This window comes from Eupeodes corollae, chromosome 1, assembly GCF_945859685.1.
Source record: "Eupeodes corollae chromosome 1, idEupCoro1.1, whole genome shotgun sequence".
NCBI classification, from domain to species: Eukaryota; Metazoa; Arthropoda; class Insecta; order Diptera; family Syrphidae; genus Eupeodes; species Eupeodes corollae.
The window spans coordinates 220,173,579-220,194,091 of record NC_079147.1 but is presented as its reverse complement, the minus strand read 5'-3'; the positions used below and the strand labels follow the sequence as shown (position 1 = coordinate 220,194,091).

The following is a 20,513-nucleotide window of genomic DNA, read 5'->3' as shown; positions in this document are numbered from 1 at the left end:
CAAAAGTCTAGAATCTCAATAAATTTGTTTTGTGCGACCTTTGTGTTTTTATTTATTATATCCCATTTCTTCTTGGCAAAGGTGATAAAAGCCGACGGAAAACTATATTTTCACTTATCGCAATAATTACACAAATTGGTCAATAAATTTAGGTCTAATGTTTTTAACACTGTTCGAGATAAAAGCTCTCATTTCCAAGGGAATAAAGCTTATGGTTATATCAGCGCTGGAGTCAACGTCATTATTGAGGAAGCATAATGACCAGTTAAAGATCCTGAAATAATGGGCTGGTTCAGACGACAAAAGGGACTTGAAAGTTAGGCAAGTTTCTAGTATTTGATTGGCCAGCTGCAAAAAAATTACCTTCCAATTAATAGAAAGCTGATTGGAAAGTTAGTCAAGAAAAATCTCAATAACTATCATAACAAGTCAAATTGTCAAAATGACAGTTGATAATTTTTGTTTCTTCAACTGAAAGCTGAACTTTATTACTGTATGATTTATTTATTTTCTCCACAACTTTATTTAATGCTTTCTGTGAAAGGGTTCCTTGTCTATATGGAAAAGGAATAACTTATATTTTTTACAAAATACAAATCGTGGTGGAAGCTTGCCTTCATATTAAGGCAACTTTATTTTAAAATTGACTGAGAAGTTAGCCAAGACAAAAATCTTTTTTTTATTCAACCAAAACCTTAATTTCCTAGCTCAGTAAGTTATTATTATTATTCGATTCAGATTTTCGTGTAAAAGGGTTACTTATCATTTTATTACATCATTGAAAAACGTATTAGGACTTTTTTAAAATACAAAACACAACTTGTGACGGACTTGTACCTGTGTAAGGAGTTTTTTTTTGTACATAATTATGTTGTTGGTACTTTTGGCAAGTAAGAGATAGTCAAGTACGGGTCAGGCAAAAAAACCTCCCGTATTTTTACATTTAAATCTATTTATAGATAAAATGGTACTCCGGGTATAGATAGATAAAGGTCTACGTGCCATTTTTAGAAATCATAATGGCGTGGGACAGTGAGCATAGCGCATTTGTCGTAGATAAATATAACCGTAATGGTGGTTATGCGATTACTACTCAGCGAGCATTTCGCATTCGATTTCAACTTGGACGAAATGGTCTTTTTCCGGATAGAAAAACAATTCAAGTTTGGTTGTCAAACTTTAGAGCAACTGGTTCTTCTCTAAAGAGAAAATCGTCTGGCCGACCTTTAACCGCAACAACGGCGGATAATGTGGCACGTGTAAGTGCGTCTATCCAGCAATCTTCGAGGCATTCAGCACTTAAACATGCAGCTGCCCTTGGATTGTCTGATAGAAGTGTAAGACGAATGAACACATGTTCATATGCATCCCTACAAAATGATGATCGCACAAGAATTGATCACAGCTTTTATGTGACAGTTTGGTGTGCTGTTGCGGAATTTGGTGTGTTAGATGAATATTTTTTCGAAGAAAATGGGCAAAAAGGTACATTTAATGCGGATCGCTACTGTCACACATGATTGAGATCTTATTCCAACCAAACTTAAATAAGTTTACTAGGAACGACAAAGAAGTCTGGTTTCAAAAAGATGGAGCCGCAGCACACACTTCACGGCGGCGTTGACTAACCATTTTAAGAGAGATGTTTCCAGGGCACCTTCTTTCTTTACGAGGAGACATTAACTGGCCACCAAAGGTCCCCCGATTTACCACCTTGTGATTTTTTTCTTTGGGAACATTTAAAAGCCTAAGTCTACACTCATCGCCCTACATCTTTGGAAGCACGCAATCACTCAGGAAGTGGCAGCCGTAAATATTTAAAGGATATAATGTTTAAAACTAAGTGATTATTTTATTTAATGTAAAATGACATAGTATTTAATTTAAACAATTGAACAAATTGTTTATTTATTTGTCATTTTGCAGGTTCAGGCGACATAATGGACTTGAAAGTAAGGCAAGTTTCTAGCATCTGATTGGCCAGCTGCCAAAAAATTGCTTTCCAATTAAGGCAACTTTAATGGAAAGTTGACTGGAGTGTTAGTCAAGAAAAATCTCCCTTACTATCAAACCAAGTCAGCTTATGTCAAAATGACAGTAAACCATGTTTTTTTCATTCAACTGAAAGTTGAACTTTATTCCTCTATGATTTTTTTATTTTCTGACCAATTTTATTTAATGTTTTGTGGGAAAGGGTTCCTTGTCAAATTGGAAAAGAAATAAGTAATATATTCTTACGATACAAAACACAAATGTTGATTGACATATTGCTTGTTTAAGGAGTGTTTTGTAGACAATATTACGTGCGTTTTGTTCGCATTTCATATATAGTAAAGTGAGAAATTCCCAACAAAACGATCCACAGTGGCCAGATTTTTGTATTTAAAAATTTGTACAACTGAAAGAAGATCTGTCAAAATAATAATAAAAAACTTCAAAAAGGGGAGTTGTTCGTAGAATACTACATTAACATGTGGTGTTGAAGCGAGCTTGAAGCTCGCCTCAATTCTATATATACCTGAATCGAGTTGAGATTTATCTATTCTAAACTAAGATAAACCTTTTTTTGGAAACATAGCAAAACATAAATATCTTTTCTATTGTTTTTTCTTGCAAAATAAGCCCAGTTAGTCCCTTTTGCACTAACAAAACTAAATAATATCAACAATAATAGATTCTTTTTTTCCGCTATGGAAAACACACATGATTCCAAATGCAGAACTACTCAACGAACACAGCCAACGTACCAACATTTGAGAACGAAATCACATAAGATCCATTCGAGGCTCGTATAAATGTCAAAAACCTATCCATAGTGAGATTCTACTCTAACTTTTATCGGTGTTATTCTCACTATGGATATTGTTTTTGTTATTCGTGTAAAATCCAACTTTACTATGGATAGATTTCCCAACAAAACACGGGTAATGTAGTGAGCCAGTACATTTTTGAAAGAATAAACACTTCTCCTGCTGATCATAAACCCCATCTTAAAGTGCTCAACTTTTTATCAACTATAATTTTAATCTAATGAACTATTTATTATACCTATGTACTTAATACTTTTGTCTAAAACACATAAGTATGTCTAAAGATATGAAATAAATTCATCAAATCTATGTATGCCAATATTGCCGATAAGAAAATCATCCATTATCCACTTTAAATAATTATTATCATGATATATACAGGCACTCGTAATATTTAATAATTTTATCACCAGGCAGGCGCTCTGATGACCGAGTACTTATAATATTGTTTACTAAAGGGCTACAGCATAAAAAAGGGATTCTCTAATTAGTCATTCCTGCTAACGCAAATAACTAATTGATGAGTAAAGTAACGTGCGTGTGACTCACATGAGTGTACAACAATTTGTCAATATTTTCATTTATTCTTCAGCAGACCTTGTACTTGAAAAGTTAATAAGTATGCATATTATTAAGACAGGTAGACAACAAGGGTTTTCGAGTGGAGGTATTTTCAAAACAAGAAAAAGCTGACCCACAGCTGTCTTCGTTATCATTAATTAATTCTAAAAAAAACGATAAGATAAGACCTAATAACAACAATAATTCACACCTGAAGTTATTTTCTATACAAGTTCGAATTGTTTCAGCTTTTATGTTTCGGTATGTATATAAATTGGTATCGTGTTTAAAAGCTAGACATTGGTTTATCACAAAACCAAAATTATTATTCTTAATTCTTTGATAATTTGAGGCATATCTCTAGTGGTTTTACTGTTCCTGATGGCATTTTATACGATTAAACAAACAGCTGTTTCAAAATATTCAAACATTGCAGCTGCTTAAAAATATCAATATTATCACAAGTGATTGACTTTTGAGTTTTGGTTCATGGTTCGTTAAAAATTCAACTAACCTTGGCAATCTGTTGCAAATTTGAGTGCAGTATATTCTGAGCTTCTTCAGTGCTCTTCGATTGCAGTTCCTTTTGCCATCGAAGAGCTTCAGCGAAAACATCAGCATCATTTCCAGATCCCTGAAAAAAAACAAAGAAAATAGAAATGAAAATGTCTCTAATTAAATTATATAATTTAAAATATTTACCCAATTAAATTCTACTGTTGATCGATATAAACTAGTTTTGGCCTCAATATCCATTATTCTATAAAGTAGGAATCCCGAGAAAATGGCCAAAATAAGAGACAGCACAACGCCCAGATAAACTACATTGAATTCTGTGGGAAATTTCAAACGTACAATTGCGCTCTGTGAAAATGCTTTGAATGCAGTCGATGGAGAAAACACCACAGTATTGGGTGAAGATGAGGAGGATGATGTTGGACCATTACCAATAGATGATGCAGATGAGGTTGAGGAAGTTGATGTTATGATAGTTGATGATGGACCGACAACAACACTACCAACACCAACTAAGGTTGTCGTAGGTAGTGATGAGCTAGACGAAGCACAAGAAGCTGTTGAAGAAGAAGATGCTTGTTGGGCTTTACTTGTTGTTGATGTTGTGGACGTTGAGTTTGTGCTTGGAATTGATGGCGGTGCTGTACGAGTTGAGCCCCCGGTGGCGTTGGAAGAGTTTTTGGCATTTGGGGAATCTGAAAATTAAATTTTATTATAACAGATTTTAGCGCACATGAAATATAAGTTGCAATTTCAAAAAAAGTAGAACTATAATTTTATGACAGGGACTAAAGTATTCGTTTGAAAATCCATTATTTCAGAATGCAGTCTGAATTTAGTATGTATCTGCTTTATATTTGAATAAGTATAAATGGAAACATAAAAACTGGAGCGAATGACCATCGTTGTTTTATGTTTGTTGGTCCTTTAGACGCCTTCTAGTTTGGAATACGTGGTTTACTTATTCTAATCAGAATCAGAAACCCTCTAGAGAAGTCGCGAACAAAGGAAAAAGCCCTACAAATTGTTTGTTTGGTAAAATGAATTACCTGATCGAGTGCCCTTCCCGCCGGTATTTCGACGCAACAAGGTGTGGCTAGGCTCCGAAGCGGTAGCAGTCCTGCCAGCAGTTAGGATCTGTGGTGGACTTTCATTACCACTGATTGAACAACTACTATCATCCTCAATCGAGTACTCTTCAGATATCTCTACGTCGGGAAGGGCTTTTGGAATCAATGGAGCTGGTGTTTCTGTCGGACATACGCTGCACATTAATCGAAACGCAGATTCTCGGCTAAGGAAACTTCCGAAAACATGGCGCTCATCAGCAGTGGCCACTCCAACGGCATTAGGAATAATTTTTGCTACTTTTTCTTTAGATATTTTAGTAACTGATGATGTTGGAATGACGACCTGAAATAAGGTAAATGTATTTAATCAAATTGTATAAACTTCTTAAAGGTTAAACTTACCTTCGTCACATAACCGAAAACATTCGAATAAAATGCAAAATGATGATCAGTAATGTAAAGATGTCCTTGCAATAGAATATCACTGACTAATGCACATGAGAAATCTATAAATAAAATCACAATTAGACTTAAATAATCAAGTTCTTTTACAAGGGTGTATCTTACAGTTTATAACTCGTTCGTCTTTAGAGACTTGTGTGAAGTGACGATGGAATTTCTTCAATCTCGAGCTGGATACCTCTTTTCTCTTTTTTTCTTTTTCTGGAACTTCATTTTTCGACACGATGGTGACTTTAGAGTGTGGACTAAGACTTCGAAGATTTGCTGAAGATGACACCAGGGGCAATGGTGTTGAATTAGTTTGCCTTAACGCTCTAAAAGAAAATGGAAAGAAAAACACAATTAAAATTAAAGCACGAAAACAATTAAGAACACAATTTCCTACACGAAAACAGAATCAGTTAAAATAAACATATTTTTGTTTTCTAATAAAACAAACAATATAAAAACAAATAACAACAAATTTACTATATTGGAGATTTAAAATTTGCTTTGTTGCTTTCTACTCCTTTGAAATAAAGCTCTTATGTATGTTAAAAGGTTAAAGAAATAAATTCACATTTTTTAAATACTGTACGAAAACAAGTTCGCTATGTTTCAAAAAAAGAATTCACTTACTCAAAAGAATGATATCGTCGTAATGTTTTATATGTTTCGCTATCTTGAACACAGTTGTTGTCGTAAACATATTTTTCAAACAACACCATATTCATATCGGAGGTATTATGGAATGCGCTCTTAGCACCTCCAACTAAATTTAAAATTGACCCGTAGACCATTTCGAATAAACCGAATTGCGACGGAGACAACCTCTTTGATACGATGCAAACTTCCTACTGTCACAATATTGCATCAAAGTTTTTTTTTAAACGGCGGCGTTATCGCCAAAAATGTATGATATTGATAACGATAAAAGTGTGCCTTTGCACCAGGGACGAATTGTAGAAAAGGGGCGCCTTAGATACGAAAAATATAGTTGAGGACTGTAGGCCATTTTAGGCAATCTATGATTATTAGAATAGTTAAGGAAAAGACCCTATAAGAGATGATAGCTCCGCTTAAAAGAATGGATCAATTTAATTTCCGAACCCCTCCTTTTATTTTAATGTTTATGACTTAAAGGGCTACAGAATTCTGTTAATTGCAGGGGCGGATCCAGACTTTTAATCAGTGGGGGGGGGGGGGTTGACACGCTTAACATATAGACGAGTTTTTACTTACCGCTTAAAAATGTTCTTTAAAGGAGGTTAACAAAATTTAAATAACATAATGTACATCTTAAATGTACCCATTTCAAGGGTAGTGACAAATTTAGTTATTAAATTATTTTACAACGCTATTGTCTATCTATTTAATTTAGTAGACTTTCTTTATATAAAAGCATTCCAAGATTTTTCTAAATATGCCATATTTAAGAGAAAAACACAATATTTTAGAGGGTTTTGTAGAGGCTACGAAATTGTTTCAAAAATTCAAAAACCCAGAAAATGACAAAGAATCTGGTATCAGAAATTGTCTGGGTTTTTGGTTTTTTGACGTTTGATGGTTGAAAATATTTTGATCTCAGTCAACAAAACTTTAAAATTGTAGAGAGAAAAATGTTTGGTTCTTGAATTTAAGGAAATAAGTGCATTCAAGTACATAATTTCTTTGAATATAAAAGAAGAAACTTTTGTGTGGCAGTCACAAATTACACGTCACAAATTACACGTTTCAGAATCTCTTTTCACTTCAATTCTCAAGAGATTCAAAGCTTTTATATTGATAGATATAAAACGTGCATTGTATTTTTCAATAAGTCACTAGTTTAACAAAAGTTTCACTTTTGCTATTTTTAGGACATTTATTTTCTTGAAATTCGGGTTTAAATCTCAGTTCTAGAACATCTAAAGCAAATTCACTTCAAAATGTAGATTTCTTTAATTTGTTACAATCTTAAAAGTTTTATACAACAGATAATCAATTTCGAAAGAAATATGTTGCCCGCTGCAATACCTGCAAAATAATTTTTTCTCAAAAATTTAAATGCCATAAAAAAAATAATGACATTTTCGATCATCAAAAATCATCATCAATTTGAAAATTTGACCATCGATAAGAGCTTTCATTGAAAGACAAGATTATTGAAAACTGTTGATTAAGTTCTTGAGAAAATTTGAATACAAAACAACGGCTCTATGTGGGGTACCCTCCTGGAGCAATACCAAAATATGTTTTTCTTGTAGAAAGAAGCCGAAATAAAAAATAAAAATTAGAGATTGTTCTTAGAAAATCTATCGGTTCATTTCTGAAAAAAATCTAATTTTGGAATTTACACCAAAACATTTGTGTTGGGACTGCTGTTATTTTTAGTATGAAAAAAAAACGCCTTAGGCTAATCGGCTTGGTTTCAATCGGCACAGTGGCTTATGCTTTAGGGGCCAAGACAGACAGATGGAATGGGGACATACACTTTTTTTGACTTTTCTACCATTGTAAAGTCATGTTTGGTTATAATTTTTTTACGAATGCAATAGTTGCCATATACATAGTTCCTATGTGTCGGAAGTAAAAATCACTTCCAAGTTCACTATTTGTGTGCATACAAGAAATAAGATCGAATTGAAGGCTAGTTTCAGGAATTTAAAGCCAACTTAATATAAAATTAAAGATCTCTAATTAAAGTTTTCTTCTTAAAAACCTGAATATTTGCTCTTTTTCTTGGAAACAAATTTTATGAAAATAATTTAAAGCATTACTTAAGTTAAAATAAATTAAGAGGCGCAGCTGTCCATGAAGAACCAGGGCCTAGTGACTTACAACTCTCAACCATTCCTGTGTGCGAGTAATGTTGCCAGACATGGAAGGGACCTACAGTTTATATGCCGAATCCAAACGGCCCTAAGATCTATTTTACTTTATTTAAATTTTATTTATTTTTGTATTTATTAGAAAATTTGAAAAAAACTAATATCAATATCCTTTTTTATTTTTACTTACAAACTACTTAAAATAAGGTCCTTAAATAAAACTTAAAACTAACTTAAACTACCTATTCTACCTATAAACTACTTAAAACTAGAACAACCACAGCAGCAAATCAACTATCCAACATTTTTGTTTTTCATATTTCGTTGTCTTTTTTTTTAATTTTTATTAATTTTTTTTTAATGTTTTTTAAAGTGTTTTTTTTTAATTTTTTGTATTTTTGTTTTTTTTTTTTTTATTTCTTTTTTTTCGTGCCACCATGCCTATTCTACTTAAAATTAAACCCTAAAACTATAAAACAAGTATGTAAGCCGGACAAGGCTTAAAACCCCATCCCGACTACCCACTATCAAGTGCCGATTGAAGCCACCAAAACTGGTTCTCCTGCTTCACCCTATCAGTTCGGTCCCGTTTGGACACAGCCCTACTGAACCGAAGGAGCTCTGCTCCGCCTTGTGCCATGACGTCCCGATTATACAGGAGTCGCCTATCCACGGTTCTTCGTCTGACGTGGTAGATTAACGGAACTGCCAATCTATCCTGTATCAGACCGCATTTGTCTAAAAAGAGGAATGCCTCTGGTGGAATGAAGACGCTTAAGCGTGCACTTTCAAAATACTCGTCGTTCGGATAGAACGTCACGAAAATTAAATTGGTGGTCGAAGACATAGCTCTTGCAATGTGACCTCGAACGAGTTTTATCACGAAATTGTCAATTCTGTTGATTCGAGCCCCGTTGTATAGGACCTCGTTGGAAAAGTAATGCACATAAGAAGATTCGGCTGTTCGATATAAGCCGGTACAGCGTCGTAAACACTGCCACTCGAACACCCGAAACTTCTCCATCTGGGAGTCCAAGGCACTAACCATCACTCTACGGGCACTACATTACTTAAGTTACAAACATTTTAAATGATTTTGACAGCAAACTACTTTTGGGTGAATGTCATTAAAATTCTAACAAATCTTTACTTATACAACCTTACTGAATAAGCTTTATGGCTCATATGACCCCCCCCTGGATCGTCCATTTGTCAAAGTTTGATGAATTTGTGCTAAAAAGTGCTACTTTTTGCAACAAAGTTTAGAAAGTAAAATACAAATTTTGTTTTCATATACAAAAAATAAATAATTCAAAATATAATAGGGGTCATATCCATTAACTCAATGCGTTTAGTTTTGAATTGAAGGGAATTCCTACAAAAATACAAATTAATTATCTCTCGAAACCCCACCTCTTGATCCGCCATTGGTCAGCTGATATGTAATCACCTTCACCTTAAATTACTATTCCAACAAGATGCGGGCTTGTGATGAAGGTATAAGAACCCGAACAAGCAATAAGGGAAAGAGAAACGAGCAATCAGAAACTGGGCCTATAAATTCTCATCCTAAAACCACTCATGTATTTGGTACATTGATTTTGTTTATTTTATATTTTTAAGGTGCATCGCTAGGTCCAGCAACTGTCGTTTAAATAAAAGGTCGAAAGCTATTGGAGCCTAAAAGAGTGCTTCTTTATTTTTTTGTATATATTATCTGATTTAGATACGAATTTAAAAGAATGTAAGATAAAATTTGGAACAAAAGTAATCTTTTGCTAGGTGAACTGATAATAGGTTAATAGTCTAGGAATCAAAAAATAAAAATAAACTATATCATTTAATTATCGTATAACATTAATTTTATTATTATCCAAGGAGGTAAAATCAACTATACAAACATTTATATTAAAATGAGTCAAAGTTATGATTCATAATTTTTATATTTTGTACAAATGCAGGTCAGTTTTCCAAGATGATAACAAATGTGCGCAAAGTTATTGATTGATCAATAAAATTGATTTTTGTCTCCTGATAAAGATGACACACATCGTTTTGCCAATGACTAATTACGCAAGTTTTTCAGTTGAGGGAATGTAATTAAAAACTAATATTTAAAAAAATAAAGTAAAGTGTATGTACCTACATTGATAAATGTAGGTACATACACATTGACTTGAATATGAGATCGGAAACGATTATTTTGCAAGAGAGGGAAGCGAGTCTTAAATATAACAGCAGCCGTCACACATTGGCGCACCTTGTTTGGGGAACCGGACAAAAACTCCATACGATCTGAACCACTGAATTGTTTTTTTTTTTATGATTTATTGCAAGGGAAATCAACTATAAAAATAACCATACACTACCACGCCCACAAGAAGTGAAATGGATTTTTACCAAAACATTTTTTTATAAAATCCAACATTGAAAAAAATATTAAGATTCTTAACTTCCCATAGGAAGTTATTGTAATGGGTCCGATTTGTCAAATTGCAAATTTTGACATTTCTCGACGTTTCAAGGTCCCTAAAGTCGAAATAAAAGATTTTTAGAAAGATGTCTGTGCGTGCGTGTGTACGTCCGTACGTTCGCGACGTTTTTTTCGTCCTCCATAGCTCAAGAACTAGAAGAGATATTAACTTCAAATAAATTTTGTTATACAGACAATAAGCAGAAAGATGCAGAAAGGGCTCTCAAGAATGTTGCGTGGGTGGTTTTTTTTACCATAGCAGTTTGAAAAAAAAGGTGAACATTTTGTTTAACCCTAAATATCTTACGAACCAAAAAAGCTAGAGACTTGAATTAAATTTTATATTATATATTATATTGTAACGTGATATCAAATAAGTATATTTTTTGAAAAAAATCCATTAAACGGTTTTTTTTTATAAATCAAAAAAGATGAAAACAAATATTTGTCACCTCCAAAATTTTACGACTAAAATATGATTTCTTCTCCAAAACAATTTTGTGCAACGAAGAATAATGTTTTTGACAGCTGATAAAATTTTGAGAAAAATCGAGTTGACAGTTTTTTTTTTATAAAAAATAAAAATCTAAAAAAAACATTACTCAAAGTTAGAATATCGACTCAAATATATTTTCAAAAACTTAAAATTTAGGCATCAAACTTATTTTAACTTATAAGAAATATTGTTTCTAACATTTTGAAAAATCTTGGGAAAAATCGTATTGACAGTTTTTTTTACAAAATATAAAAACCTAAAATAAATGAATAAAAGTTGGTAAAAATTGATTTTCGAGTCAAATATCTTTTTAAAACTTTGAGATATTGGCTTTAATTTACTTTTATCTTTCAAAAAATATATTTTTGTTAACATTCAGTAAAATTTTGAAAAAAATCTAATTGACAGTTTTTTGTACACAAAATTAAAAACCTAACAAACCTTAAACAAGAGTTGGTAAAAATTGATTTTTGACTCAAAAATTTGAAATATTGGCTTCAAACTTATTTTATTTCACAGAAAATATTGTTTTCGATATTCAGTATTTTTTATATAAAAATCCAATAGTCCGTTTTTTCATAAAAAATTAAATCTACAAAAAATAGAACGCAAATTTGGTAAAAATTGATACGACTATATATAGACAAACTTTTAAGCAAGACAAATCGACAGATGGGATGGGAAGTTATCAGTGTGGGTCGCATCCCAGCCTCTTTTTTTGTATTGAAATACAGTACCTGTCCATATTATTAGACGCACTGCAGAATTTGTATAGTTATTAGATAATACGCAATATTTTCAACGTTCAAGAATGGATGTATGGTTACATTTTTCTATGTAAGATGGAGCTCCATGCCACACGGCCCGGTCCATGAAAAACTTATTTGAGGAAAAAAAAAACATAACTCTGTTGGACTGGCCGGAAAACAGCCCTGATATAAACCCAATTGAAAACGAGTGGGAGCTGGTGAAGAGGGAAGTAGCTAAAGATGCGGTCACTTATTGAAAGAGTAATTCACGTGTGGAATCACCACCCACAAATGCAGGAAACAGTCAAATCATGCATTGACAGTATGACGCACCGAATTGAGGCTCTTATTAAAGCAAAAGGATGTTCAACAAAATGTTAAAAAAAAATACAAATATAATAACAACAAAAACCCAAAAAATTTATTTAAAAAAAATGTTTAAATATTTCCCTTTATTTCTAAGAAGAAGTTTATATTTTGCATACAATTTAATTTAAATCTTTGTATATACAAACTTTAAATGCATTACAATATTCGAAAACCTGATTTAAATAGATGAAAATTAAGATTTTGCATAAAATCTAAAGTGCGTCTAATAATATGGCCAGGGACTGTATGCTGTTGATAACAGGGACGATCGCAGAAAAAAATGTCAGGGGGGGGGTTGATCAAAAAATATATGTATGTATATTATATTATTTTTTTAATTTTAAATGTCAAGCGTTTTTTTGGCGCTATTTTATATACATATAGATAATAAGAAACATTACAATATTCGAAAACATGTATTAATAAAAAGTACATTGTATATGCTATGCACATATGACTTGCTTTCACGATTAACAAAACAGTTAGACTTTGACTTCAAAGATAAAACTTAATTTTTATATGCATTATGTATGTTTTTTTTTTTTTCTGCGTGCTTCCAAGACCTAAGACCACCAGTCCGGCTTCATTACATTTACGAACTAACAGCAAACACAATAGTTTAAAGGGTTTCAAAGATTTTAGCCCTCCAGATAACGCAATTTATTTTCCCCTCTACAAGCCATTTTGTATAGGTTTAAGGGACATTTTTCGGAATTGTAGTAGAATATGCTTTAAACTTGTTTCTAACTAAACAGAACTGTCAAATTCTTTATGAATAGCAGCTGTGTCTAACCTATATGTTAGATTTAGACTCACGTTCAAATAATAATAAATAAATTGGGTACGCCAATTTGGTAAAAATTGATACGAGTACATATAGACAAACTTTTAAGCAAGACAAATCGACAGACGGGATGGGAAGTTATCAGTGAGTTAAATTCATTTTGAAATCATATTTTTTTTTGGAAAAAGTTGTGTGTTTTTTGTTTTCATTGAATTGAAATATTGTTTATATATTTTTTATTTAACATTTGGGGCCTTCAAAAGGACCATTTTTGAAGAAATTTTTCTCAAACAATTTAGAGTTTTTGTAATGACTATTTTGTTAATAATTATATTAATAAGTGTTTAGCTTCTTCACTCATTAAATAATTTTTGGACTTTGGCTCAGTCCTTAAAAATAAAATAAAGGGATCTGACGATATAAGGAACATTTGCGGGACATCTTCGTATGTAGCGGACCTTGAAATTTTCCTGCTGTTGTTGGATCAAAAATATCTGTAATCCTTATTTTGGTTGTCTTGAGCCTCCTCTAACAAGGTACCAATGGGAAGTTCACAAGATTCTATAATTTTCTTTCAGTGTAAAAGAATCTTATGAAAACTTGCTGCTAAGTAGTAGCAAGGATATAATTTAACAGCAATATTCGCAGTTTTAATAGAGTATTCTTTCCACTTTGCTCTCTACCTGTGAAAAACAAGTTTAAAATTCCTTCAGACTCTCTTTATCTACCAGCGAAACTAATTATTTTTACCTGACTTTTCAGTTTCAAATGGCTATAAAATCTGGATTTGGACGTCTTCGAGTGAGATTTTTTTGGAAAAAATAGCTGAGACCCAAGACTTTCAAACGTAATTAACTAGTTTCCAGCGCCAAACAGTGCTAACAGTCAAAACTTTATTTGAGTTTAAAAAACCTTAAAAAAACAATACTATCTAATTTCAAATTACAAAAAAAGACCTATAATTTCATGTACTGGTTCTATTTCAAACATATTTACAAATAAGAACATTTTAAAAGGTACAAAACTTTCAGAAAATAAGCAATTTAAAAGTACTCATATTTTTGCCAAATTTCCTAGTTTTTCATCTTTCATCGAAAATATCCCAGACAATTATTTTTTGTAAATCTATTTCCGAATTCTCCATCATTTTTACGTTGGGAAAATGTTTTTAAATTTTTTAAAATCCTACTTTGGTAAATAGGTTTTTTGCGCTACTTCCCCACTGTGCGTCGCCATTTTAGACTAATAATTTTAAAGACAGAAATATGCAGTTTTTATTTGTCAATCCGGATTTCTGGACTTATCTGAAAGTGTTCGTATTGGAAACAACGAATGCTTAATTCGTTATTCTATTATCCACAGACAACTAATATAATATGTGAAGGTTTTGAACATTTTTTGGTGAAACCTGTAGGTAAGGCTTTTGAGTGCACGTTTTTTTTTCAATATTTATTCAGTATTGAATTATGATCATAATTTTGTATTTTTTATTATTTGTATAAAGATAGATAATGAATTGGATATAAGAGCCCTTGATATATTATTTGTCAATGAAATCAATCATGAACAACAAAAACCCTCAATTGTGCTCCATTTTACTGCTTTATCTCTATCTTTGTTTATTTTAGGTTGATATTAAGATTTAGATTAAGGATGCTATAAAATCTTTAGTCTTTTGAAAACAAAAGATTGTTTGACGTACAGGGTCATACTTTGCCATTAAAATTAAAACCAATATCGTTTGAATTAACAGTTTTGTTTTAATAAATTGCAAGTGTTAGTTCAATCGTTTAGCAATTAATTATAGTTGACAGAAAACATTGGGGAGGTTCAGACGACATAAGGGACTTAAAAGGCAAGTTTCTAGCATCTGATCGACCAGCTGTCAAAAAATTGCTTTCCAATTAAGGCAACTTTATTGGAAAGTTGACTGGAAAGTTAGTCAAGTAAAATCTCCCTAACTTTCAAGTCAAGTCAACTTATGTCAAAATGACAGTGTGTCAAAAGTGGCAATGTAACTTCTACCAAAACATTCACAAGTAAAAATGGTCTTCAACAGGGAGTGGTGAATTCGCCGATTCTCTTCAGCATTTACACCAGCGATCTGATAGGTAGTCTTACAAAGGCAATTGCGTACACCGACGATCTAATTGCGTACAGAACGGCCCGAAAGGTTGAGGTTATTAGAATTATCTTGCAGCGTGATTTCGACAAGATTCAGCGATATTGCGACGACTGGAAACTGAAAATAAATGTCCAGAAGTAGGAGACAATTCTGTTCCGGACTCCGTTGACTAGGGCCACGAGGGATACGTGTAAGAATTGGCGCAAGATGGTCATCGTTGATCTTCACGGACAGCCATTAGCGAGCAAAAGTGTAGTGAAGTACCTCGGTATCTGGTTAGATCAGTATTTATATTTCGACAGACATATAAACGCTGCTCTGACCAGGGCCAGAGGAGCCTTCGCTCTGACGAAACGGCTGTTTTTTAGCAGTCGGCTTGACCCCAGAGTGAAGGTAATTTGCTACATGGCCCTCATACGGCAAATGATCGTGTATGGTTGTCCTGTATGGTTCAACGTTGCCCCTTCCCAGATGGGGAAGTTTCGGGTGTTCAAGCGGCAGTGTTTACAACGCTGTTCCGGCTTATATCGAACAGTCGAATCTTCTTATATACATTACTATTCCAACGAGGTCCTTTACAACGGGGCTCGAATCAACAGAATTGACAATTTCGTGATAAAACTCGTTCGAGGTCACATTGCAAGAGCTATGTCTTCGACCAACAATTTCATTTTCGGGGCGTTCTATCCGAACGACGAGTATTTTGAAAGTGCACGCTTAAGCGGCTTCATTCCACCAGAGGCATTCCTCTTTTTAGACAAATGCGGTCTGATACCGGATGGTTTGGCAGTTCCGTTAATCTACCACGTTAGACGAAGAACCGTGGATAGGCGACTCCCATACAATCGGGACGTCATGGCACAAGGCGGAGCAGAGCTCCTTCGGTTCAGTAAGGCTGTGTCCGAACGGGACCGAAATTATAGGGTGAAGCAGGGGAACCAGTTTTGGTGGCTTCAATCGGCACTTGATAGTGGGTAGTCCGGATGGGGTTTTAAGCCTTAGAAGGCTTACATACTTGTTTTATAGTTAGTTTTAGGGTTTAGTTTTGAGTAGAATAGGCATGGTGGCACAAAAAGAAATAGAAAAAAAAACAATACAAAAAAATACAAAAAATAAAATTAAAAAAAAAAAAAACATGGAATAAAAAAAAATACAACAAAATATAAAAAACAAAAATGTTAGATAGTTAGATTTGCTGCTGTGGTTGTTCTAGTTTTAAGTAGTTTAAAGGTAGAATAGGTAGTTTAAGTTAGTTTTAAGTTTTATATTAAGGACCTTATTTTAAGTAGTTTTTAAGTAAAAATTAAAAAAGAAGGATCTTGATATTAGTTTTTTTTTCAAAATTTTCTAATAGGTAAATACAGAAATAAATAAAATATAAATTGAAGTAAAATAGATCTTAGGGCCGAAAGGCATTAGTTTTAAGTGTTATAGTTTAACTTAGAGTCTCCGTATGGGACCATTAAGTTAGTTGTAAGTTATGGATAATTAGGCTAGTTTAATGAATTTTTGTCTAGCTTTAAGATAGGTTTAAGATTGAATAAATAAATATGAATTTGAAAAAAAGTGCGTTGAACTGTCAAGCAAGGGGTCTTGGGTTCAATCCCTGCCTGTGCCACCTTAATTTAAAAAATGAATTTTCGCGGGTACTGCCTCTTGCGAGGAATTGACAAATTCTCAAAGAGTAATTCTTGTCATGAAAAAGTGCTTTCTCAAATTAGCCGTTCGGATTCGGCCTGAAATTGTAGCTCCCTTCCATTCCTGACAATAGTACTCGCACACAGGAATGGTTGAGAGTTGTAAGTCACTAGGCCCTGGTTCACAACGGACTGTTGCGCCACCCAATTTATTCATTTTATATAGTTGTCATTACTGACAGCTGTCAATTATTAATGCTCGGTATAAATAAAGTAAGTGGGCTTAATACAGAAAAAAAGAGTCAAAATGTTTAAAAATTGACATTCAAATATGTAAAAAATAAAAAGTTTTCTAATCCGTCGAAATTGTGTACACTTTTTTTTAATGGATTATTTAATGTATTTTGCATCATAAATGTATACTCACTTATTATCCCCTTTTGATCCAATTGTGAACGGAATTGTGCTACTCGATTGTGTTATTGTGTAGGGACTAGAATTATTTTTTCCAATATTATTTAAACAGTTTACACTTTGAGTTTCAGAGTGTCCTTGCAATGGTGCCATAGGAGATCCAGGTGCTGAGTGTGAAAGAGTGCTAACGCTGCTTGTCGATCTGCAAATAGAAAATAAAATAAAAACTATGAAAACAAATCTAAATATTTCAAAATTTTTCATCAGTTGATAAAGAATTTACCCTCGTATACAAAATAACAAATAAATATTATCTGTTTACAAAATATGAACATTTTAATCGTGGGTTTCACATAAAGAAACTATTTAAGATCCAAGTTCAAATGTGATGTGTAAACAATCAGAAATATAAATAAAAAGAACTTTATAAAAACAACACACACAACATTGTCACTTACATATGCATGTTTATTCAAAATTTTAATACTTTTTTGTTGACCCTGTTGGGCACATGATGCCGAGAAAATATTTCAAAATTTGATGACGTATTTATTTATTTTCAGAAACAAAAAAATAACCTTTCGATTTATATATTGTATTTTTAGAAAAAAAAAAGTACTTGAAAAACCTGGCAAGAATCTGAAGTTGAGATGACACGTGATGATTTTGAAATAGGCTGACATTCGGAAAAAACAATTAAGACTGACGTATTGGCAATTAAAAAGCAATAATTTTGTCAGATGATTTTACATATGTATCTTAAAGCTAAAATAATGTTTTATAGTCTAGATAAATGTTTGAGTTGACAGCATATGTCTGTCGGTAAAGTCTTTTACTGACATGACGTGGAAAGAACATATTATTTCAAAAATAAACCGGAAAATCTACACTTCTGTAGGCAAAATCCCAAAAAAGAATAATTTCTTAGGAAAGCTTTTGAAATGAATAAGTTAAGGGAAACTTTTGCAAGGGAGATTGATCGTAAAATTGTAGAATCCCCATTTATCTAACTTTCAACAAATATGACTTATCCACAACGATTTACACTCACATCTCAACATCTATGGCAAGGACGTCTTCCATCTTAAAGTTGTTGAAAAACCTTTCTTTAAGAAACACAAATATAAACAGTTGATTTTTCTTATTAAAAACCGTGTGACCACCGACTGTCACTTGACTTGCTACTAAACTTATTTTAAATTATATTATCAACTAATTGAAATTGATAAAAGTTCAAAAAGAAAACAAAAATAAATTACCAATACGGATCACGAGAATACAAGCCCCTATTTCTAATGTCCAGATTATAAAGCACATACTCAAAAGACTATTGTAAAAATATTAAAGTATACGGAAATAAATGCATCATCAATTCATTTACGGCCCTAATTACAAATAATCTTATCTTATATATGTTAGATGTAATTAAAAATAAAATGAATTTTGTGTTGACGATGGAGAATAGACATAAACAAATAAATACTAAAATATATTCTTTTTTAATTTGATAAGAACAGTTGTTTTGACACAGATTTTCTATAATAACGCAACAGATGTCATTTTTTTGACAGATCGATGTTAGGTTCTATGTCGTAAGTGTAAGATAAAAATGTCCTTTATACGATCTTTCCTTATTTTTTAATTACTTGAAAGCATCCTTCTTTTTTGACACCTGTCAAATTAATTTCGAAAAGAAAACAAAATTTCTCCATTCTATGCAATGATCTTTAAAGTTTTACGTCTGAACTTAACTTAATGAAATGTCAAAGCGAAACCTCATTTTTTCATGGGAAAATCGTAGCATGGAACTATTTTTAAAGTACTTTAACAAAATATTATGAAGATGCCGACTTGAAGACTCTGCCGTATACGTCATTTTATATCTTAAAATTATTTTGTTCTCAATTTACAATCGTTTTTTTCTATTTATTATTTTTTCTATTTATTATTTATTTATTGACAAGCAATTAAAATTACAAGCTAATATAAAATTTTACAAGCCTAGCTGCAGAGACTATTGGCTTTTTTGGTTGAAAATTCAAGTTACAATTTTTGCTTTTTTGAGAAACTCAGTAGTATTATTTCTTAAGCTGGGATTTTTGAGGAATACATAAACGGAAATACTTTAGAATTTAAATTATGGGCTGCGACAACAGACAATGTACCAAAATATGTTTTAGATCAGGGCGGTTGTTGGTTGGGGAGTCGTTTTGTTGAGGAGGTGTTGGAGGGAACCAGTAGTGTGTCCTAGTCGAAGTCTAGCGAAGTAATTTTTGAATCACAAACACGCTTCGGCTTCGTCTGCGTTACGGTGGACCTGCTTTGAGGTTGCTTTGAATGAAATTTCTATTATTTAATCCCTCCAAAGAGCAAATATTTGCTTTGTTGACATTTTTATACAGCTGTTGAGCTGTCAGACAAAGCAAATGTTCAGATAATTGAACTAGAGCTTCCGTTCAGAGTCATATTACGTTACATTACGTACTTTTCCTTACGATTGTCAAACGAAACGTGAGGTCGAAGTTCCATTGTGATAGCATGCATTGAATTCCTATGGCTGAACTCGTAAACGTCAGGAAAATCCGAAGCTGCGTGTAGCGTGTTTGTGATTCAACCATTAGTTATATTTTGTTTCGAACAGTTAGTAGGGTACATCGGCGTGGATCTTAAGGGGTCTATATCCTTAGAGTGATGCTGATATAGGCTCCAGCTGTGGCTATTTTTTGAAGAAGATATCTTTTCGGTATGCTTGAGGAAATCGGATTTGGTGAAAATGTTGAAGGTGAGTACAGGCGAGTTTTTGGGTGAGTTCGATGCACTGTTGGCACATTCGTTTCCGAGTATTCCAACATAGCTTGGAGTTCACATTAGTTTAATGTTTTTCAATTTTATGAGTTGATATCTAATTACTGATACGATTTCGGTGTTGTTGCTTGCGTTGTGAATTGCATTGATTACTGAGATGCTGTCGGAGCATATAATGCATTTTTTAGAAAGATTGGCTGCAGCTTTAGTAGCTTGAAGTATGGCAAATGCTTCAGCTGTAAAGACCGAGACAAAATCTGGGAGAATACCAATGCTTATGGTTGATCCGTTTTCATCAGTCACCGCATAAGATGTGGTGTCCGGAGTTTTAGAGCCATCTGTGAAATTAAATCTCCATCCGTCAGATCTTAAGTAAGAGGCGATACATAAATAAAGTTGGCGATATTTGTCTGTTTTTCATTTTTTATATTTTTTTGGATCCAATATCAGCGA

The 20,513-nt window shown here is 32.8% G+C and overlaps 1 protein-coding gene across 7 annotated transcripts in view; it reads right to left on the bottom strand.

The window, feature by feature from the left end:
• Positions 1 to 20,513, bottom strand: part of LOC129942747 (uncharacterized) — a 100,493-nt gene that overhangs the window by 9,939 nt on the left and 70,041 nt on the right. For 5 of the 7 annotated variants that reach the window (XM_056051797.1, XM_056051798.1, XM_056051794.1 and 2 more), the window contains 6 exons: positions 17,269 to 17,457; positions 5,525 to 5,733; positions 5,360 to 5,463; positions 4,937 to 5,300; positions 4,074 to 4,582; positions 3,886 to 4,005 (listed from right to left, as the gene is read on the bottom strand). In XM_056051797.1, coding sequence (XP_055907772.1) covers positions 3,886 to 4,005; positions 4,074 to 4,582; positions 4,937 to 5,300; positions 5,360 to 5,463; positions 5,525 to 5,733; positions 17,269 to 17,457 — 1,495 coding nt within the window. The remainder of the gene's footprint in view (positions 1 to 3,885; positions 4,006 to 4,073; positions 4,583 to 4,936; positions 5,301 to 5,359; positions 5,464 to 5,524; positions 5,734 to 17,268; positions 17,458 to 20,513) is intronic. The other 2 variants (XM_056051796.1, XM_056051795.1) reach the window with 2 other exon arrangements.